The sequence below is a fragment of the Erigeron canadensis genome, chromosome 6, assembly GCF_010389155.1.
Source record: "Erigeron canadensis isolate Cc75 chromosome 6, C_canadensis_v1, whole genome shotgun sequence".
Classification (NCBI taxonomy): domain Eukaryota; kingdom Viridiplantae; phylum Streptophyta; class Magnoliopsida; order Asterales; family Asteraceae; genus Erigeron; species Erigeron canadensis.
Window position 1 is genome coordinate 2,634,989 of NC_057766.1, and position 18,663 is coordinate 2,653,651.

At 32.6% G+C, this 18,663-nt stretch overlaps 1 protein-coding gene across 1 annotated transcript; it reads left to right on the forward strand.

The window, feature by feature from the left end:
• The first annotated feature begins 15,212 nt into the window (after positions 1-15,212).
• Positions 15,213-16,667, forward strand: LOC122602988 (expansin-A11-like). Its single transcript, XM_043775602.1, has 3 exons — positions 15,213-15,348; positions 15,492-15,801; positions 16,312-16,667. Exons 1-3 carry the CDS (start codon positions 15,213-15,215, stop codon positions 16,616-16,618), a joined length of 753 nt encoding a protein of 250 aa, XP_043631537.1. The 3' UTR covers positions 16,619-16,667.
• Positions 16,668-18,663: the final 1,996 nt, after the last annotated feature.

Genomic DNA, 18,663 nt, shown 5'->3' on the forward strand with positions numbered 1-18,663 from the left:
TAAACTCATATATCTGTACATTTTATTTCCATGTTGATTATATTTAAGGTCCAACATTCGATCTTTGTTTGGTTTATATATCCAAGCACTACTTGGAAGTTTCTGTTACCTCCATCATAGTATTATATATTTCTAACATTTTTTTCCCTTGCACTTTAATAGCTCATCACTAGCTCCTACTTCTCAACTTGCCTGTTGATTCAAAAGTACCGGATTAGTTTTTAAAATATCTTAAGAAGTTAGTATATGCATAAATATACTTTACATACAACCTATTAAATGTATGGATAAACATTTTAACATGAAACACAAATAATTTATTAATTTTGTATCTAATATTACTATATTGATGTCTGTGCAATAAGAAGACAATGATGGATATTTAATAACTATAGCACTGTGATGGGAGTGCTTGGAGCATTTAGAAATTAGAGTAGATGGAGTAATTAATTGAGTGGAGGCCCGGTGGACTTGAGTTTGAGGAAAATATTGTTGGGTGAAAACTCATTATTAACCCATTGGAATGATACTATGTAATATAAATATGTAATTTTATTCGGTTTAAAGTGGACATCCTTAAAATTTATGTGTAAAGAAAACAATACAATGAACACTCCTAAAATGACTTCGAACTTGTATGTGTATGCAGTTTTTGTTGAAGGATGAGTCAAACTTTTATGCACGTGAGTCTATCTGCCTGGAGTTCTAGTTTGAAGATGTCAGTTATCACATCAAAGTTTATCTAGTCTTTCTTTTAAATTTAGATTTTGAATAAAGCCTATGGCTTAGGTTGTTATCTTTTAGTCCAACTCGTTAGCCTACTTTTGCTGGTTCTACTCCCTATATAAGGTAGACCTTGTTCTTTGTTTTGTATGCAATTCTCAGATCAATAAAATAATATTCCAGGCAGTTCTTATATCTTCACAACAATCTAAGGCTCAAAATATCATCAGTTTTGTTAACGTATTCATTCGAGAATTATAATATTATAAGTTTAAGTTTCCTCTCTTAATTAAGATTTAGGCTTTTTTTTTTTTACTTAATAGACTTGATAATTAAGAATTTAATGCATTGTGTCAAATTTCATGTTCTTATAATAAACAAAAATTACCGTCAATTTTCTATTTTTTACTTAATACATTCAGTCACAATTAAGTTTGATGCTGATTTATCAAAAATGGATATAACTAGTTTTTGTCCCCGGGCGTTGCCCCAGGAGACATTACGTAACATCTAAACATGTGGAAAATTATATAAAATGAAATTTTCGTTGCAAAAGTTAAAAATTAAAAAGTTATGTGATAAAAAGTAAAGAGAATGAAACGTTGGTGGCTAAAGTTGAAAAAATAAAAGTATAAAAAGTAAATAAAACAAAACTTTTGTGTGGAAAGTAGAAGAAATAAAAGTGATGTGGCAAAAATTAAAAGGACAAAAACTTCGTAAATTTGTGTGATAAAAAGTAAAGAAAATGAAACTTTCGTGACAAAAGTTAGAAAAACGAAAGTTTAAAAAGTAAATAACACAAAAATTTCGTGCAAGAAATAAAAGAAATAAAAGTTATGTGACAAAAAATAAAAGTTTAAAAGTTTAAGTGATAAAAAGTAAAAAAAATGAATTTTCGTGACAGAAATTAGAAAAACAAAAGTTTAAAAACTAAATAAAACAAAGCTTTCGTGCCAAAAGTAAAAGAAATTAAATTTATGTGACAAAAAAGTTAAAAGGTAAAAGTTTCCGTCATAAAAAGTAAAAAAATGAAACTTTCGCGGCAAAAGTTAGAAAAACATATGTTTAAAAACTAAATAAAACAAAAACTTCGTGTTAAAAGTAAAAGGAATTAAAGTTATGTGACAAAAGTTAAAAGGTTAAAATTATGTGGCAAATATTAAGAAACCTAAAGTTAAAAGGTTAAAGTTAGCTGATAAGGACCATTATTGTAACAAAGTTAACGATAAGGACTATAGTTACAGGAAATACTTAACATCCGTTAGCTGATGAGACCATTACTGCAACAAATTTAACGATAGGGGCTAAAAGTGATGAAAATTTGTGACGCACTCAAAAAGATGCATGACTTTTAGTGTATATAGTAATTTGTCGAGTATATGTGCTGGTGGGGTTGTAATTAAGTAGATACCCAATGCATTTAATTTGACGCGGAGAAAATGATTCTTAAGATGCAAAAGGTACTACAACTTTCTTATTTTATTCCTCGTCATCTATTAAATTTGAGAAATGATTTGTACACCACCTGTTTTTAACCGTACATTACAAAATATGCTTTAGAGTGTTGTACAGTACAATACTATATAGCATGTTTGGTGTTGTATGGTTAAAATCGGATGGTGTAAGATCACTTCCCATTAAATTTAGGACAGAAACTTCTATATATATTAAAAGACAATTGACTTAATCTCAATTGACCAATTAAAATTTTCAATTTTCCTAAATTATCAAATTAAATATGTGACTAGGTCAATTGCCTTTTAATATATATAATGATTTTAATTTTTTAATTATCAAATTAAATATTTTTATATATATCAATTTGTTTTTGAGCATATTTTTACATTTCAACATATAAGTATTTTTTTTTCATATACTAATTATTATATTCATGATTTTATATAATCTTTGTATCTAACACGGTCTAAAATCTAATATACACAACATTGTACCCGTACACAATATGATCAAAATCATGTTTGACATAGTCTCATTCTCATTTACTATATTAAATGATTTTCATTCATTCTATGCTAAAGAAACAGCAATAGCAAACAAATTTCTCACCTTTACATCATGATGATATATTTAGTTTTTACTTTTTAGGTCAACAAGGCATGGGTTGAACCTACATATGTCATGTGATGGTTTATTAAAATCTAGAGAAATACTTGTCTCTTTCTAAATCATGTTTAGCATACACGGTTACTTTCTAGCATCTAAAGCGATAGGTATATGTAAATATTAGTTGTAAATTGTAAATCCTTAAATGTTACAGTATTAGGGATTAGTAAACCCAGATGTGATGGTTATATATTACAGTATGTAATTAGGGATAATAAGATAAGGGTATGATTGTAAATTTAAAATGTTATTTATAGTATTAAAGGATTTTAATGTTTTAATTTGATTAAATTTATTCATTTGGGTATTTTTGATATATTTTAAGTTTAATGATGACATTTTTGATATACTAAAATTTAATTGGGCATTTATGATATTTTAGAAATTAACAATGGCATATATGAAATTCCAGATTAATATGAAAAATCAAGATATAAACATTGAACATTAATTTTAATTATTAATTTTAATCTAATAGAATAAGTTGATCCGCTTTAACCTATAAAGTTATACGAGTATCATCTTGAAGGACTTGTAACCTTTTATTAAGGCGCCTGGTGACCCAACCACTATTCTGGTAACCTAACCAGACTTATTGCAGCGACTCTCACTGCAAAAACGTCTTCGTACATACCCGTACACTGTGGACCATCAAGTCCATAGTGCACGGGTATTTCTATATATGTAAACTCGCGTAGTGTCATTTTCATACAATATTTCGCATTCGTTTCATCATCAGGTATGTTTATATGTATATATGTTCATGTTTATTAGATTTTCAATATATATAGTAGGTGTATATATGTATGTTTTATTTAATTTTTCATACCGTTTTTGCTTTCAAGTATATATATATATGTGTGTGTGTGTGTTTTTAAATATAGTAAGTATATATATACATATACTGGTTATAATACTCGTACGATGTACGGATTGCTTAAATATATGTTTAAATATAGAAGTATAGTTATTGGTTATCAAATATGTTAGCCGTATTAAACTTAGAGGTTTTAAAATGATGATATGTTAAATTTTTTAAAGATGTTAGTATAGACAAATTACTACATCAAGTTGAGGGAATATATCCTCATATATAGATATGTTTATTAAATTTTTCATACTGTTTATGTATATGTATATATATGTTCAAACAAGGTTCGTTTGTAATCTTGTTTCGAATATAAGTAAGTTATAAACTTATAGAGTAATTGATAGCTACTTCATTTTCAAGACAGTACCGTTCTTCTATAATTAAACCTAAACTATAAAAATTAGATATATATGTTTGTAAAAAGGATTGGGAAATCAAAACTATGTATGCCCAATGACCATCCTGTCATTTTCAAATCTGTATCCCACTTTTATAAAAATTTAAGCATTGAATTTTTCACACTGTTTATGTATATGTATATATATTTCAGATGGATTTTGAAAGTATATGGAGCGAAATGGGTGCGGAAGGTTTTGAGCTTCATTTAAAAGAACCTGATGAAGAATTTGAGATACGGATACCAGAGGCGGCCCCTCACTTTGACTACGACGCTGGGGTTTTCCACACCGATCAGGTATCGTTGTTAACTTTTAAAATCACTTACTTTCCCACTTAATATAAAGAATACTTGCATTAAAAGAAATCACTTTATTTTTTTATACCAAATATCATTAAACAATTTATATTTTAGTACTATTTAATGTGTTTCGTTGTTAAATTTATTGCATATGTAAAATGTTAGATATTTATAAGTATACAATTTAATGATAATTTAAAAAAAAACTATTTTAGGTGTTCGATTCACACGAAGAATTGTTCAACTGGGCCAAAAGTACAACATTGCAGCTTGGTTATGTGTTAATCAAACGACGAACAAATTCCAACTTAGCTGGTGTAAAAAATAAAGTGACGATAGTCTGTAATCTTTCTGGGAGAATGGATGATAAGGTAAGCGGGCTCGTTAAAAAGACACTTAAATGTCAGTGCTCCTTTAGATTAATCGGTCGTTTGACTGATGATGGTTGGAGGGTAACCGTTATAGACGACACACATAATCACTATCCAGTTGAGAATCTGGAGGGTTACGCGTACACAAGAAGGTTGACTCAAGATGAGAGATCATTTCTGGAAGATGAATATAATCGCGGTACTACGCCCCGTAAGATGTTAAAGCTATTGAAAGAAAGATTTCCAGGAAACTTGACCCGCAGCGAAGACATTTACAATTTCCAAAAAGCTATACAGAAGAAGGCGGCCGAAAAACATGGGAACACTCCAATGCAGGTTTATTATATCGAGTTTACATATCTTTTTATTTATTTACTATGATAGAGTATCTGAAACGACATACGTACGCCATATTGTTCAACCGACACAGGTTATGTTCAGTTTGCTTAAGGAGCATAATTACTTGTATTATCATACAACAAACAGTGTATTTGGTCGGTTGGATAATCTGTTTTTTATACATCCGACATCATTTAAGTTGTGGGGTGCATTTCCTTATGTTATCCAAATAGACGCCACGTACAAAACCAATTGGTACAACATGTCGTTGGTCAAGATCGTTGGTGTCCCTCCAACAAACGGGACCTTTAGCATATCATATGCGCTTATCATATGCGAACAGGAGCATAATTATAGATGGGTGTTGGAGTGTTTGAAGTCGACCGTAGGTGAAGGGTTTGTTGTGCGCGTGGTACTCACGGACAAGGATCTGGCGCTAATGAAAGCATGCAAAACCGTTATGCCGGAAGCATACCATTTACTGTGTAGAGTGCACATATGGAGGAACATAGACAAATTTAGCATGCCATCGTTAAAAGGGGAAGGGAAATGGGGGAATTTTTACGGATGATGGAAAAAACTTTACGAGTCCCGCACACTAGAAGGGTACACCAAAAACGAAAAAGATTTAAAGGAGAAGATGGGTCCCCATTTAGACAGTCAGTGAAGTGCACATGAATTTTTCTTTTTTTTGGTAAATCACATATATCCACACAAGCTAACCAAATGTTAAATTGACAGAGGTTTACAAGTACCTGCAGAAGGAGTGGCTTTTCCCGTACAAGGAAAAGTTTGTGTCCTTTTGGGTCGATCAACACCTCAACTACCGTAACTACACTACCAACAGAGTTGAGGCTGAGCATTCACTCCTCAAGTCTGAGTTGCAGGGGAAATGTACATTTCAAAGAATAATTCAATGTGTTAATGATATCCTCCTCGGACAAGATACAGAAATCAAGGACCAATTGGAGGAAAGCAGGATTTATAGAGCTGGTATACACAACTACCCATGTTTGAAAGACCTGCTTTGTGTTGTATCTGTGACAGTCTTTGATATAATGGTCGATGAAATTAAACGATTAAAAATGAGATCGGTAAAGACTTGAGAAAGTGCGGGTGTAAGGTGTGGATTAGTTGTGGCCTTCCATGTGCCTGCCGTCTAGCTGTGTACATGCATTACAGTAAGTTTATATGAATATAATTAATTCATATTTTTTTGGGTAAATGCACAAATATTGTAATTATTGGGTGTAAGGTGTGGATTAGTTGTAGCCTTCCATGTATTGTTTGTCTCCGACTTCTTCACCCGGTCCTTCCTCTGGTAGTACCCCAACAAAGCTCTCCAGTCCTCCTGCGACATACCCTATGGGGGAACAACTTGTTCCAACTGGAGAACTGCTTTCAGGCCCCCCTTTTTGGAAAAGTGGGCTCTCTTGAACTGGCTCTTTCGGAGTCGATACTGGTCTGAGTAGTCCCTATCAACACACAACTTGAATCCCTTCTTGATAGGATCCTTGGGGTCAGGAATTTGAATGAAGTGGTCCAATTTGAACCTCGTCTGCAATTTATAAAAGTAATAGTTAGCGAAATTAAAATTTATACAAACATCAAAGAAGAAATTAAAAATTATAATTATTTTACGTTTAATGTCGGGATGATAAACTCCTTTCTTTCGGCAGGCACATGGTCCCAACAGTCGTAGGTCTGAGGGATGTGGTGGACCAGTGTGCCAATGAGGCTCTTGTACATGCTATAGTTCTCGCCGATCGCCTGCCACGTGTTTAGATTGTGGGTGTCAAAGTCTATCGACAAACGACCTCTTTTGGCGAACTTGGCCTCGAGATTTAAGTTTTGACAGGACCCCCTCCCCTTTCCCTTTCTTGGGGCTACCAAAAATTTAAAAAAAAATAGTAAAAACATATTAAATTAAAATATGAACTATAAACAACCATTTTCCTTACCGCTGCTGCCTTTGCAGCCCCATGTTATCCTCCACCATGGTTTATGCGGGTCTTCATTACCGCCATCACCGCCATGGTAAGTAGCCATTTATACTGCAAAATACAAATCATATTATAAGAATATATATAAAAAAATTATCACATATTTTATTCAACGTAACAAAATGATCAGATTTAAGAAAAGATCCAAAATTATCACATATAACAAAATTATCACATATACATATAACAAAATGATCAAGGTTAAGAAAGATCCAAAAATATCAAATATTTTATTTAATGTAACTTACTTTTTTTATTACTTTTATATATATATTTTCAATTATATTTTTTGTATATACTTTTTATGCAAACGTTTATTTAACTTTATAACTTATTTTTTATTACTTTTATATATATATATCTTTTTAACTTTATAATAATTTTTAGAACTTCGTTTATACAATATATATTGACTTTTATACTTTTAATTTTATTCTTATTTTTTTTACTTATATATTTACTTGTGTTTGATACTAATATAGTTTACTTATATGTTTTTTGTACGTAATGTTTAATATTATTTTTATACTAATATACTTTACTTATATCTATGTTTTTATATTAACCTTTTAACTAAATTTTTTATATGTCATATTTTTTTTTCTTAATTTTTACATATAGTTTTATCTATATTTTTGTTAAACTAATTTTTTATACGTCTTAAGTAGTTTATTTTATTCAATTTTTTTACATAATCTTGGCTATTTAGTTCTATACATATATTTTTAACTAACTAAAATTTTTACACATCATATTTTTTAACTTAATTTTTATATATAGTTTTATCTATTTTTTGGTTAAACGAATTTTTTATACGTTTTAAGTAGTTTTTTTTAATTAATTTTTTTACATAATCTTGGCTATTTAGTTCGATACATATATTTTTAACATAATCTTGGCTATTTATTTTAATCAATTTTTTAACAAATTTTATTCAACGTAATTTTTCATCTAACAATATATTCTAACAAAACATTAAAACACCTAACACTAATCACTAAATATTCTAAAAAATAGTCTAACAAATCACTAACAAAACAAATTAGTGAGCTCCTAACAAATTACTAAACATTGTAATACAAATCACTAAATTACCAACAAAACTAAACTAACTATACTAACAAACCTATTAAAATCCTAAAGTAAACTAATAGTCCTAACAAAACTAATATGTATACAAAAACTTTACTAACATACCAATATAATCAATTAACTATCAAAAACACATATAATAACAATCAAAAAGCGAAAAATACATACCAGAATTTGAGATGGCCGGAAAATTTGGGGGAGGACGGCTGGAAAATCAAACGGCGACCGGAATTTGGTGGAGGAGAGCCGGAAAATCAAACGGCGGCCGAGAAATAGTGGGCTCCTAAAAGTCCAGATGTCGTTGCTAATAATTCGCTGTAAAAGGGACCGGATGGTCGGAAAATATTACCCACGGCGGCGGTGGCTGGCGGGGGTGATGATCCCAAAATTTCATGGTGGCCGGATTGTTACAATAAGGGGACTTGATTGTTAAACTAGAAGGTGTTTTGCTGGTGTCGTGGTGGCCGGATTCTTAGTAACCGGAGTTTTGGGTGCATTTTTGATTTGTAGAAGAAAAGGATGGAATGGATGGGTGGATAGCTTTTATTCAGAAAACGGGTCCCACTTCACTTATTGCAGCGACCCTCACTGCAATATGTGTATTTAAACCGGTCAAATTAATAAATGCGTCGGTAGTGAAAAGCTGACGTGGCTAGGGTTTTTGCAGTGAGGGTCGCTACAAAAAGTGGATGGTCAAAATACTAATTAACAAGGTTGTGGTACGGGACGCGTATAATAATAATGGCCCACTATAATCAACATGTACGGATGCATCATGTGCTAAAATGTGGACTTGGTGCATCAAAAGTAAAAACAATTGTTATTTTAGGCATGACACCATTTGTAGTTTTTGCATTCTAATTTTGAAATTTATCACAAAAACGATACATTATTCAATTCGATAATAATATGTTTTTTTTATCATAGAGTTGTAAATGTCACATTTTAGAATTAGAGTACATTTTCGGTTGACTTAATTATCAAAAATAAACATAAAAGTTCATCAAGTTATAACTTATAAGTGGCTGGTTTAATTTGTCAATTTTAAGAAACAATTTCTATTTTATTTCAAAAACAATTTCAAATAGTTTAATCAAATTATTTCACAAACAATGATTACCGGCTTTATAAAAAGACACCTTTGCAGCTAGCAAATTAGTTTTTCTATTATTTAATTTATCTAGTTTTTGTGAAAAATTTTTAATAGTCATATAAAAGTGACAAAAACCTGATTTGGAAAATATAAAATAAAAATTCAAAGTCTTGGAAGGAAGTCCGGTATTAGGGTTTAGATATGGAGATACCCAGGTTTAACTTTTAAAAAAATATAGAGTTTTCCTTTAATATGTTGTCGTGTGTCAAACGGATTATTGGGTGGAGGGGCTCTATAACGTTGACCAGTTAAGACCATATAGTCTAAACCATCCGTTGTGATATTCAATCCATACCTTTTATTAAAAAAAAAAGTAAAAAAAATATTTTCAAGCCATTGCCTTTAAAAATCCTAAAGCCGCCAAACATGCTCAAATATTATATGCTTTATCAATGAATTTGTATACAGGTTATCAATATAACGTAATAGAAGACACATAATCTTCTATTCTCGTGTAAACGATCAACATGAACTAATAAGATTTATGTCTCTCTCTCTTAAGATTTGACAATTTGACATAGCACCATCAAAACTCATTGTATTTATCAACATTAACTAATATGATTTTTTTTCTGTTAAGATTTGACAATTTGACATAGCACCGTCAAAGGCTCATTGTATATTCTCTACTTTTCATTAGACTTTATTCGTTTGAGGGTTATAGTAGTTTTCTGCTTTAATTCCACTTCTACGCACTTTTATTGTATTGGGCATGGTTTGACATGTAGGAATGGAACCTTTCTTTTCGGTTCATCACATGGCCATTGGCCAGGAAATCTTTGGATATAATAATGGATGAAAAAGTTTTGTATTAAAAGCTAAGGATTTAATTACATAATATTTTTAAAAATATTTTATTTTCATTTTTTGAAAACGTATTTAGTTGCAAATTAAAAGAAAACATAAGAATTTTTATGTTTATAAAGTTAAACTTATCTAAAAAGTTATGTGTAAAACAGAGTTTTTAAATATTTAGTTTAGTTATAACTTTAGTTAGATATTAATTTGGAGACAACAACGACAACGATGGTACCCAATCCCGGCATAAGTCGGGGTATGGGGAAGGTACGATGTAGACAAACCTTAGCTCTACACAAAGGTAGAGAGGTTGCTTTGAGATCTACTGAATTGGAGGGAACTCCGGCCCAAGAATGAAAAATATGGTTAGATCCACCAGAGTGAAAACCTTAACCGGATGAAAATAATCTCGATCTCAAACTCTTAATCTCAAATACTCGATCTCGATCTCAAAATCATAGGCTCTCAATCTCAAATCTAAGATCCAGAGGAATGGCCGTCAGAAAATTGAGAGAGAAATAATAGAGAGAGAAAAAAAAACTCAATAGTTGATATTAATTTGGAGAATATTCATGTTTTCTGTTTTATGTTTCCCTTAGAAAAGTTTTTTAGAAGACAATTTAGCTTTTGACAATTAAACACACAATTAAAATTTTAGGATAAGCTTTGAAGTTAGTCCTTTTCATCTTATTATTATTATTATTATTATTATATTATTATTATTATTATTATTATTATTATTATTATTATTATTATTATCCACAAGAAAACAACTTTGACTTAAAATAAGTGAAGGTAATGCATGTTTCTTTTTTTTTTTCGAAAAAAGCTACATTTATTTAGAATTAAGTTAATTTCTTTAAAAATAGAGTACAACCATACTGATGGAGTGATGGTGGTTGACTGAAGTTTTACCCTTTAATTGGCCCAAAAATACATGAAATTTTCAATTTTTATTTTTATCAGTAAATAGAAATCTTTTGTAGCCACGATTCACGAAGGTTCACCTGCAACTACTTTAGATTATCACCAAAGCAAATGATCATCAAATTAATCGGTTTAATTAGAAAAGAAATTTTAAAATTATTGTACGTACATAAAATCTTGTAAAGTACCATGTACACCATGTACCTTCATGGTACGTATGTATTAACTTTGCACACCGCCAATTTAACGCGTATATAAATCCACATATTCAATCTATCCATGTTCTCTTTATTTTTGTTTTTCAAACGAACCTTCCATCCATATTATATTATAATATATATACAGTATTATATATATTCCTATTTATTGCTATGTAACTAATCAATATTTTTTATGGAAACTTTTAATTTGTGTAATATACACCGTCGAGGTATTAAGATCTAAAAACCCGTGAAATACGGCATTGGACGTTACTTTGCTTTTCTACTTTTATTTTATATGATTAATTTTTTGTTTATATAGTTTTCTAATTAATATGCTATGATATATTGTTATCTGAGTTATATAGTTTGTAAGATATACTATCCGGATATAATAGATTGTAAAAATATACAGTAATCCAGAAAAGATATCAAATTATAATTGCCATATCTTACATATCTCTGCAAATCCATGTTCAGGGCTGGATGCTATGAATGTCAAGAGATTCCTAATACATACATGCAATATATATTAACTAAATTCGACTTATCAATATTATTATATTCAACCCATTTGATTTTATGGATTTTGGCACGTTTCATCCAGTTACATCATACATTACTTTAATAGTTTAATAGTCTCCAAGTTAATTAGCCTATGTTCTAATAGTACGTCAATTTGGGTTCAAACGACATTGCCTTTTTATATATTTATCTCCAATTCTACAAGTATCTCTTCTAAACTCTACCACTATATTCGCGAGTTTTTTTTAAAGGATAAGAAAGGAGACGATTGGATAAGGAAAGAAAAGAAAAAAAAATTATATGTTAAAAAGGCATTCTCGAGTTACATGGAAAACTAATGAAAAGAAAAGAAAATACAAAGTTATTAGTGTTCTTGAGTTATCATGAAAAAAAAGAAAAAAAGTTATAACTTTACAATTACAGGGTTGTATTCATATGAATCCTTTAAAAATGATGGAAACCAAGGGACTAATCTCAGTCCTTGGATTAACCATCATCAAAATCCCATCAAACATGATTGGTTACTCCAGTGAATTACTCCGGCGACTGTGCAATCATATTTGATTGGTCAAGCCAATCAAGCTTGATTGGTTACTCCGGTGAATTACTCCGGCGACATTGTCCAATTATATTTGATTGGTCAAGCCAATCAAACTTGATTAGTTACTCCGGCGAATTACTCCGGTGAATTACTCCGGTGACATTGTCCAATCATATTTGATTGGTCAAGCCAAATCAAGCTTGATTGGTAATCACTAAGACACTAACGTCGACGAATCTTCTCCGGCGACACTGTGATTTTTCCGGCGAAACTGTGATTTTTCCGGCGAGCTCGAAAACAGTGTTTATTGGCTAGGGTTTGTGCGGAATGTGTTTCTGAGTGATTTGGTACAAGTTTCATGCGTTAATTCGAAGAAACAACAAAGCTATAACGTTTTTAAGTTTTCCGGTGAGTTTTTCAAGTTTTCCGGCGAGTGTAGATCGGATTAATTTCTGGTCAGGGTTTGTTCACGGTGTGATTGTGAGTGTTTTGGTGTAAGTGTGATGTTCTAATTCAAAGAAACGAAGGTTTTATCGGCGTTTGAAGTTTTCCGGCGAAGTTGTTGCATTTTCCGGCGGTTGTATCGCCTGAGAAGAAGGAGGCGGAGTTGGTCGTCGTCGTCGTCACCGGTCAGAGATAAAGGTGGAGATGGTGGTGGTTCAAGATTCCGTCGGCGATCAGATTGTGTGTGTGTGTGGTGGCCTGGTGGGGGGAAAGAGACGAGAGGAAGGGGAAGGGAGGGATAAAGGGTTGGGATTTATATTTGAGGGGATAATCCAATGGTTAGGATTTGTCCCCTAGTTTCCAAAGAAAATTTAAGACTCAAATGAACAAAGTTCTATTCCCTTATTAACTAATGAAAACTTTATCAAGAAAAGGATATAATTGTAGAACTTTGTTCATTTGAGTCTTAAATTTTCTTTGGAAACTAGGGGACAAATCCTAACCATTGGATTATCCCCTCAAATATAAATCCCAACCCTTTATCCCTCCCTTCCCCTTCCTCTCGTCTCTTTCCCCCCATCAGGCCACCACACACACACACAATCTGATCGCCGACGGAATCTTGAACCACCGCCATCTCCACCTTTATCTCTGACCGGTGACGACGACGACGACCAACTCCGCCTCCTTCTTCTCAGGCGATACAACCGCCGGAAAATGCAACAACTTCGCCGGAAAACTTCAAACGCCGATAAAACCTTCGTTCCTTTGAATTAGAACATCACACTTACACCAAAACACTCACAATCACACCGTGAACAAACCCTGACCAGAAATTAATCCGATCTACACTCGCCGGAAAACTTGAAAAACTCACCGGAAAACTTAAAAACGCTATAGCTTTGTTGTTCTTCGAATTAACGCATGAAACTTGTACCAAATCACTCAGAAACACATTCCGCACAAACCCTAGCCAATAAACACTGTTTTCGAGCTCGCCGGAAAAATCACAGTTTCGCCGGAAAAATCACAGTGTTGCCGGAGAAGATTCGTCGACGTTAGTGTCTTAGTGATTACCAATCAAGCTTGATTTGGCTTGACCAATCAAATATGATTGGACAATGTCGCCGGAGTAATTCACCGGAGTAATTCGCCGTAGTAACCAATCAAGTTTGATTGGCTTGACCAATCAAATATGATTGGACAATGTCGCCGGAGTAATTCACCGGAGTAACCAATCAAGCTTGATTGGCTTGACCAATCAAATATGATTGCACAGTTGCCGGAGTAATTCACTGGAGTAACCAATCATGTTTGATGGGATTTTGATGATGGTTGATCTAAGGACTGAAATTAGTCCCTTGGTTTCTATCATTTTTAAAGGATTCATATGAATACAACCCTAAGGGAATAATAGTAATTATACATATAACATAAAAACTTTCCATCCAATTCCTCCCAAAAATGGGAGGAAAGTTTTTACATTAAGCCTGTGTTCTTGAGTTTTTTTTATGAAGGAAGAGGGAAGAAGAGAAGAGAGATGAATGGAAGAGAAAGAGTAGATTTTCTTTCCTTTCAAATCATCCCAAAATTGGGAAGAAAATATTTTTAACAAAATCTATTGAATTCTCCTTCCATATCTTTTCTTTTCTTTTCTCTTCTTCTTTTAAATAAAACTAAAGAACACAAAAAATTTTAATATCCTTCATAATCTTTTCCTTTCCCTTTTAGAAAAAACTCAAGAACATACCCTAAAAGGGGCTTAGTTTTCTTTTCTTCTCCATTCCTTTCTTTTAATAAAGAAACTCAAGAATGCAAATTAGAATTTTTTTTTTTATCTTTTCCTATCCTTTCTCGTAAAAAGAAAAACTTGAGAATGGAGTGTACATAAACAGTAATAGAGCGAGAATTTGACATTAAAAGGTGCCGGTTGTTTGATTGGAAGAGTGCCAAAAGCCGATTTAAGCGCTTTAGAATGAAATGTATATAAGAAGTTGTGTTAGTTGGAGGGGCCGAGCATCTGTGACCACTAGCCCCCTATAAGCTCTGCCTCTGTACTTAGAGCATTTCCTTGACTTGATGATCGACCTTCACATCACAAATGACCTCTAAAATATGTATTAGGACAACAGAATGTAGAATAGTTAAATGAGATTTAGAATAACCTCAATCTTGTGCTAAGACAATTTAAATAAATTAAAATTTAAAACATGAATTAATACTTGCAGGGCTATACATGTGAAGATGTTCCATGGATGATACACTCCTAATTATTAAATTTGGTATTTTGCTGCTGAAAATATATGTATAAATATAACTTCACTTGTGACCATATAATGCCATAAATTTGTATCATCTTCATTTCTAAACTCCCTGCACCCTTAATTCTTTCTGCAGACCAAAAATGGTGAAATGTACAGATATTCTTTTGTTACTTGCTTTCTGTTTTCTTCTGGTTGACGTTAAGTCTTTTACGGCTTCAAGGTGGAGTAAAGGTCATGCGACGTTTTATGGAGGCAGTGATGCTTCAGGAACAATGGGTATGTGTTCAAATCATATGTTTCTAATCAATTACACTCAAACTTTAGGAGCAGAATATATTTGCCGTTCAGAAAAAAGAAAAGAAAAGAACAATTATTTGGTTACATATGATTTTGTTGAACATATTTATATGGTTATATAGGTGGTGCTTGTGGTTATGGTGACTTATATTCAGCTGGATATGGAACAAGAACAGCTGCATTAAGTACTGCTTTGTTCAACCAAGGCGCGGCATGTGGCCAATGCTACAAGATAGCGTGTGATCGCAAGGCTGACCGTAGATGGTGCAAGAGAGGCTCAGTAACCATTACTGCAACCAACTTTTGCCCACCTAATTATAATAGTGCTGCAGGATGGTGCAACCCGCCACTCCAGCATTTCGATATGGCTCAACCTGCTTGGGAGAAAATCGCTATTTATAAAGCTGGAATAGTTCCGGTTATCTTTCAAAGGTATATCCCTCTTTTTTCTATTTTTATAGTCTGGTAGGATAGTTGGAAACATCGGAACCATTCAAAATGGTACATAAAGCAATTTCAACTCATAAGGTCCATTTGGGTTATGTTTTATAACCATCAAATGGGTAAAATCTGTAATACTGCTTCAGGCCCAAAAATTGAATGTTAAAAAAAGAGTAAAATCTGTGCTAAAGTAAAAATAGAGCATGTCAAGTGACTACATTTTATAAAAAAAACTGCTTAAAATGAAACGGGTCAAATGGGTCATAATCACCCAGATAAAAATACAGCAAAGTGTCAATCCATATTGCTTGCTGCATTGTTTAAAAACATTGTTTAATATTGTTATCCTCGTTGCCAAAAAATTTCAATATATGGAAAAAAAAAAAAAGAAAACGCTTTGGGTCAAGCTAACGAACCCAGCTTAGTTTGACCCGTACCACAATAGTACCAAATTCTTAATTTATAATCAACTTGAGTAATGTGTTACTTATTTGTTTCCAGGGTGCCATGTAAGAGACATGGTGGAGTTCGGTTTACAGTGAATGGGAGAGACTACTTTGAGCTAGTATCAATAAAGAACGTTGGTGGGGCCGGGTCGATTAGATCGGTGAGGGTAAAAGGGGCAAGAACAGGTTGGTCACCCATGTCAAACAATTGGGGTGCTAATTGGCAATCAAACGCATACCTAAACGGCCAATCCATTTCGTTCATGGTTACTACAACGGACGGGGTGACTAAGACTTTCTTAAATGTCATCCCATCAAACTGGAGATTCGGCCAAACCTTCTCGAGTCGAGTGCAGTTTTGAATGCACTTCGGGATCCAGGGTTGGGTTTGGGATGACTTACGGTATATGCTCGCTCTTTTTTAAGATGCAATCCGTTTCGTTTTCTTTTTTTTTTTTTTTTTTCCGGACATTTTCTCACCTCCTCATATCTCGTGGAAAACGGGATTAGATACAGTTGATTATTTTCGAACTTTTTCTCTTACGTAATTAAAAAAAAATGAGGCAGCCGCATGTACATTCTAATGTATTTGGTTCGGCCCAAAATTTACTTCCTTCTTGTAGAAGAAGTTATACATACTCTTGATATATTAAAAATAAATATACTTTGATTAGTTTACAGAGTATTTAAAATCATTACTTGGTTATTGTATTTTTTTTTTATTATTGGAGTGTATTTATTTAATTTGGATTGATGGTTGTGACTCTTGAGCAATATGATTAAAGATTGATCTATTAGTAAAAAGCCTCGTGTAATCTACATGTATTTTTCACAGATTTTGCATTCGAGTTTTCTTTTCCGTACAAGTGTACAACTAAATTTGAAATGGCGACTTGTACAAATACACATGTTTCATTGGAAAACTATTGCATTTTTTGTATATATTGATTATAAGTCTCCATCATACAATTAGAACATATGATAAGTCATTACTTATGCCATAAGAGCTAAAATTTAAAGGTTAAAATTTCGTCTTAGTAAGTGCTAAGTGGTATATCACAAAACTTAAATCGAAAAGTTGTCAATTTATTATTCATTTAGGGCGCTCGACCGGTGCTCCTTTCTCAAACCAGAACAACTCTGAACGTTAGGAAAGATAAGGGAGGATCATCTGAGCGAACTGACCGAAGGGACTTGACTTATCCGAATGTATTGCATAAATATAGAATCTTGAAAATTCAAAATAAAATGTAAATTTTAGTATACAACTTAAACTTTTATACTTATACACGGTTTTAATAATGAGGTTAACAAGTATGCTTTTAATAACATGCTTCTTTCATGATTTTCAGGAAAGAGAGATTTTATATTTAAACATGTGATTTTCAGGGGGACTTTGTGAGGGAGAAACATGCTTCTACCATATTTCTAGAAACATGTGTGAATTAAATTTCAACTAATGCGTTTGGGGTAAAACGAATAACAAGTTACCATTTAGTACCGTTCAAATTATTAGGGGGGTGGGAGTGGTTTCCCCAACCCCAAAGTTCCCCAAATATCCACATCACCATCTTCCAATAAAAACTCTCCACCTCAAACTTCCCCAATTCATCCCAAAATGGTGGCGTCACTCACCCCAACCCCAATTTCCACATCATCTTTTTTATTTCCATTTATTTTTACTTAACAAAATCACAAATTATATTAAAATTAAAAAACATACCTTTTTATTATATTAAAACAAAGAAACATTACATAATACTTAAAAAAAAATAAACATTACATAATACTTAAAAACAATAAACATTAAATAATACTTAAAAAAAAAAAGAAACATTACATAATACTAAAAAAAAAACTAATCATCGAGATACGCCAAATCTTGAGCCCATACGTGCTACGTAAGATCATATCGAAGGCGATGGTGAACTGCTTCGTCAATCAACTCCGCATACACACTTTCATCGAACACCGATTGCACTGGCGGGTCCATTATATGGACCGGTGAGATTGCCCTCCCGTCCCTCTTAATGATCATGTTGTGTAAGATAATACATGTATGAACATACTTTCCAATTTTGTCTTTCGTTAGAGGTCGAAGAGGTCGTTGAAGAATTTTCCATTTACCTTTGAGGACACCAAAAGCTCGCTCGACATCTTTTCTGGCCGCCTCTTGCAATTTCTTGAATCTTTTTTCCTAAGGGTCGGTTGGATACGGGTATGCTTTAACAAGTGTTGACCACTTGTTGTAGATCCCATCACTAAGATAGTAGCCACGTTTATAATGTCGGCCATTCACGTGGAATGAAGAATCCGGAGCCGTTCCGTTACGCGCTGTGATATACAAATCGGATTGGTTCAACACGTTGATGTCGTTGTTCGACCCCGGGACACCGAAAAAAGCATG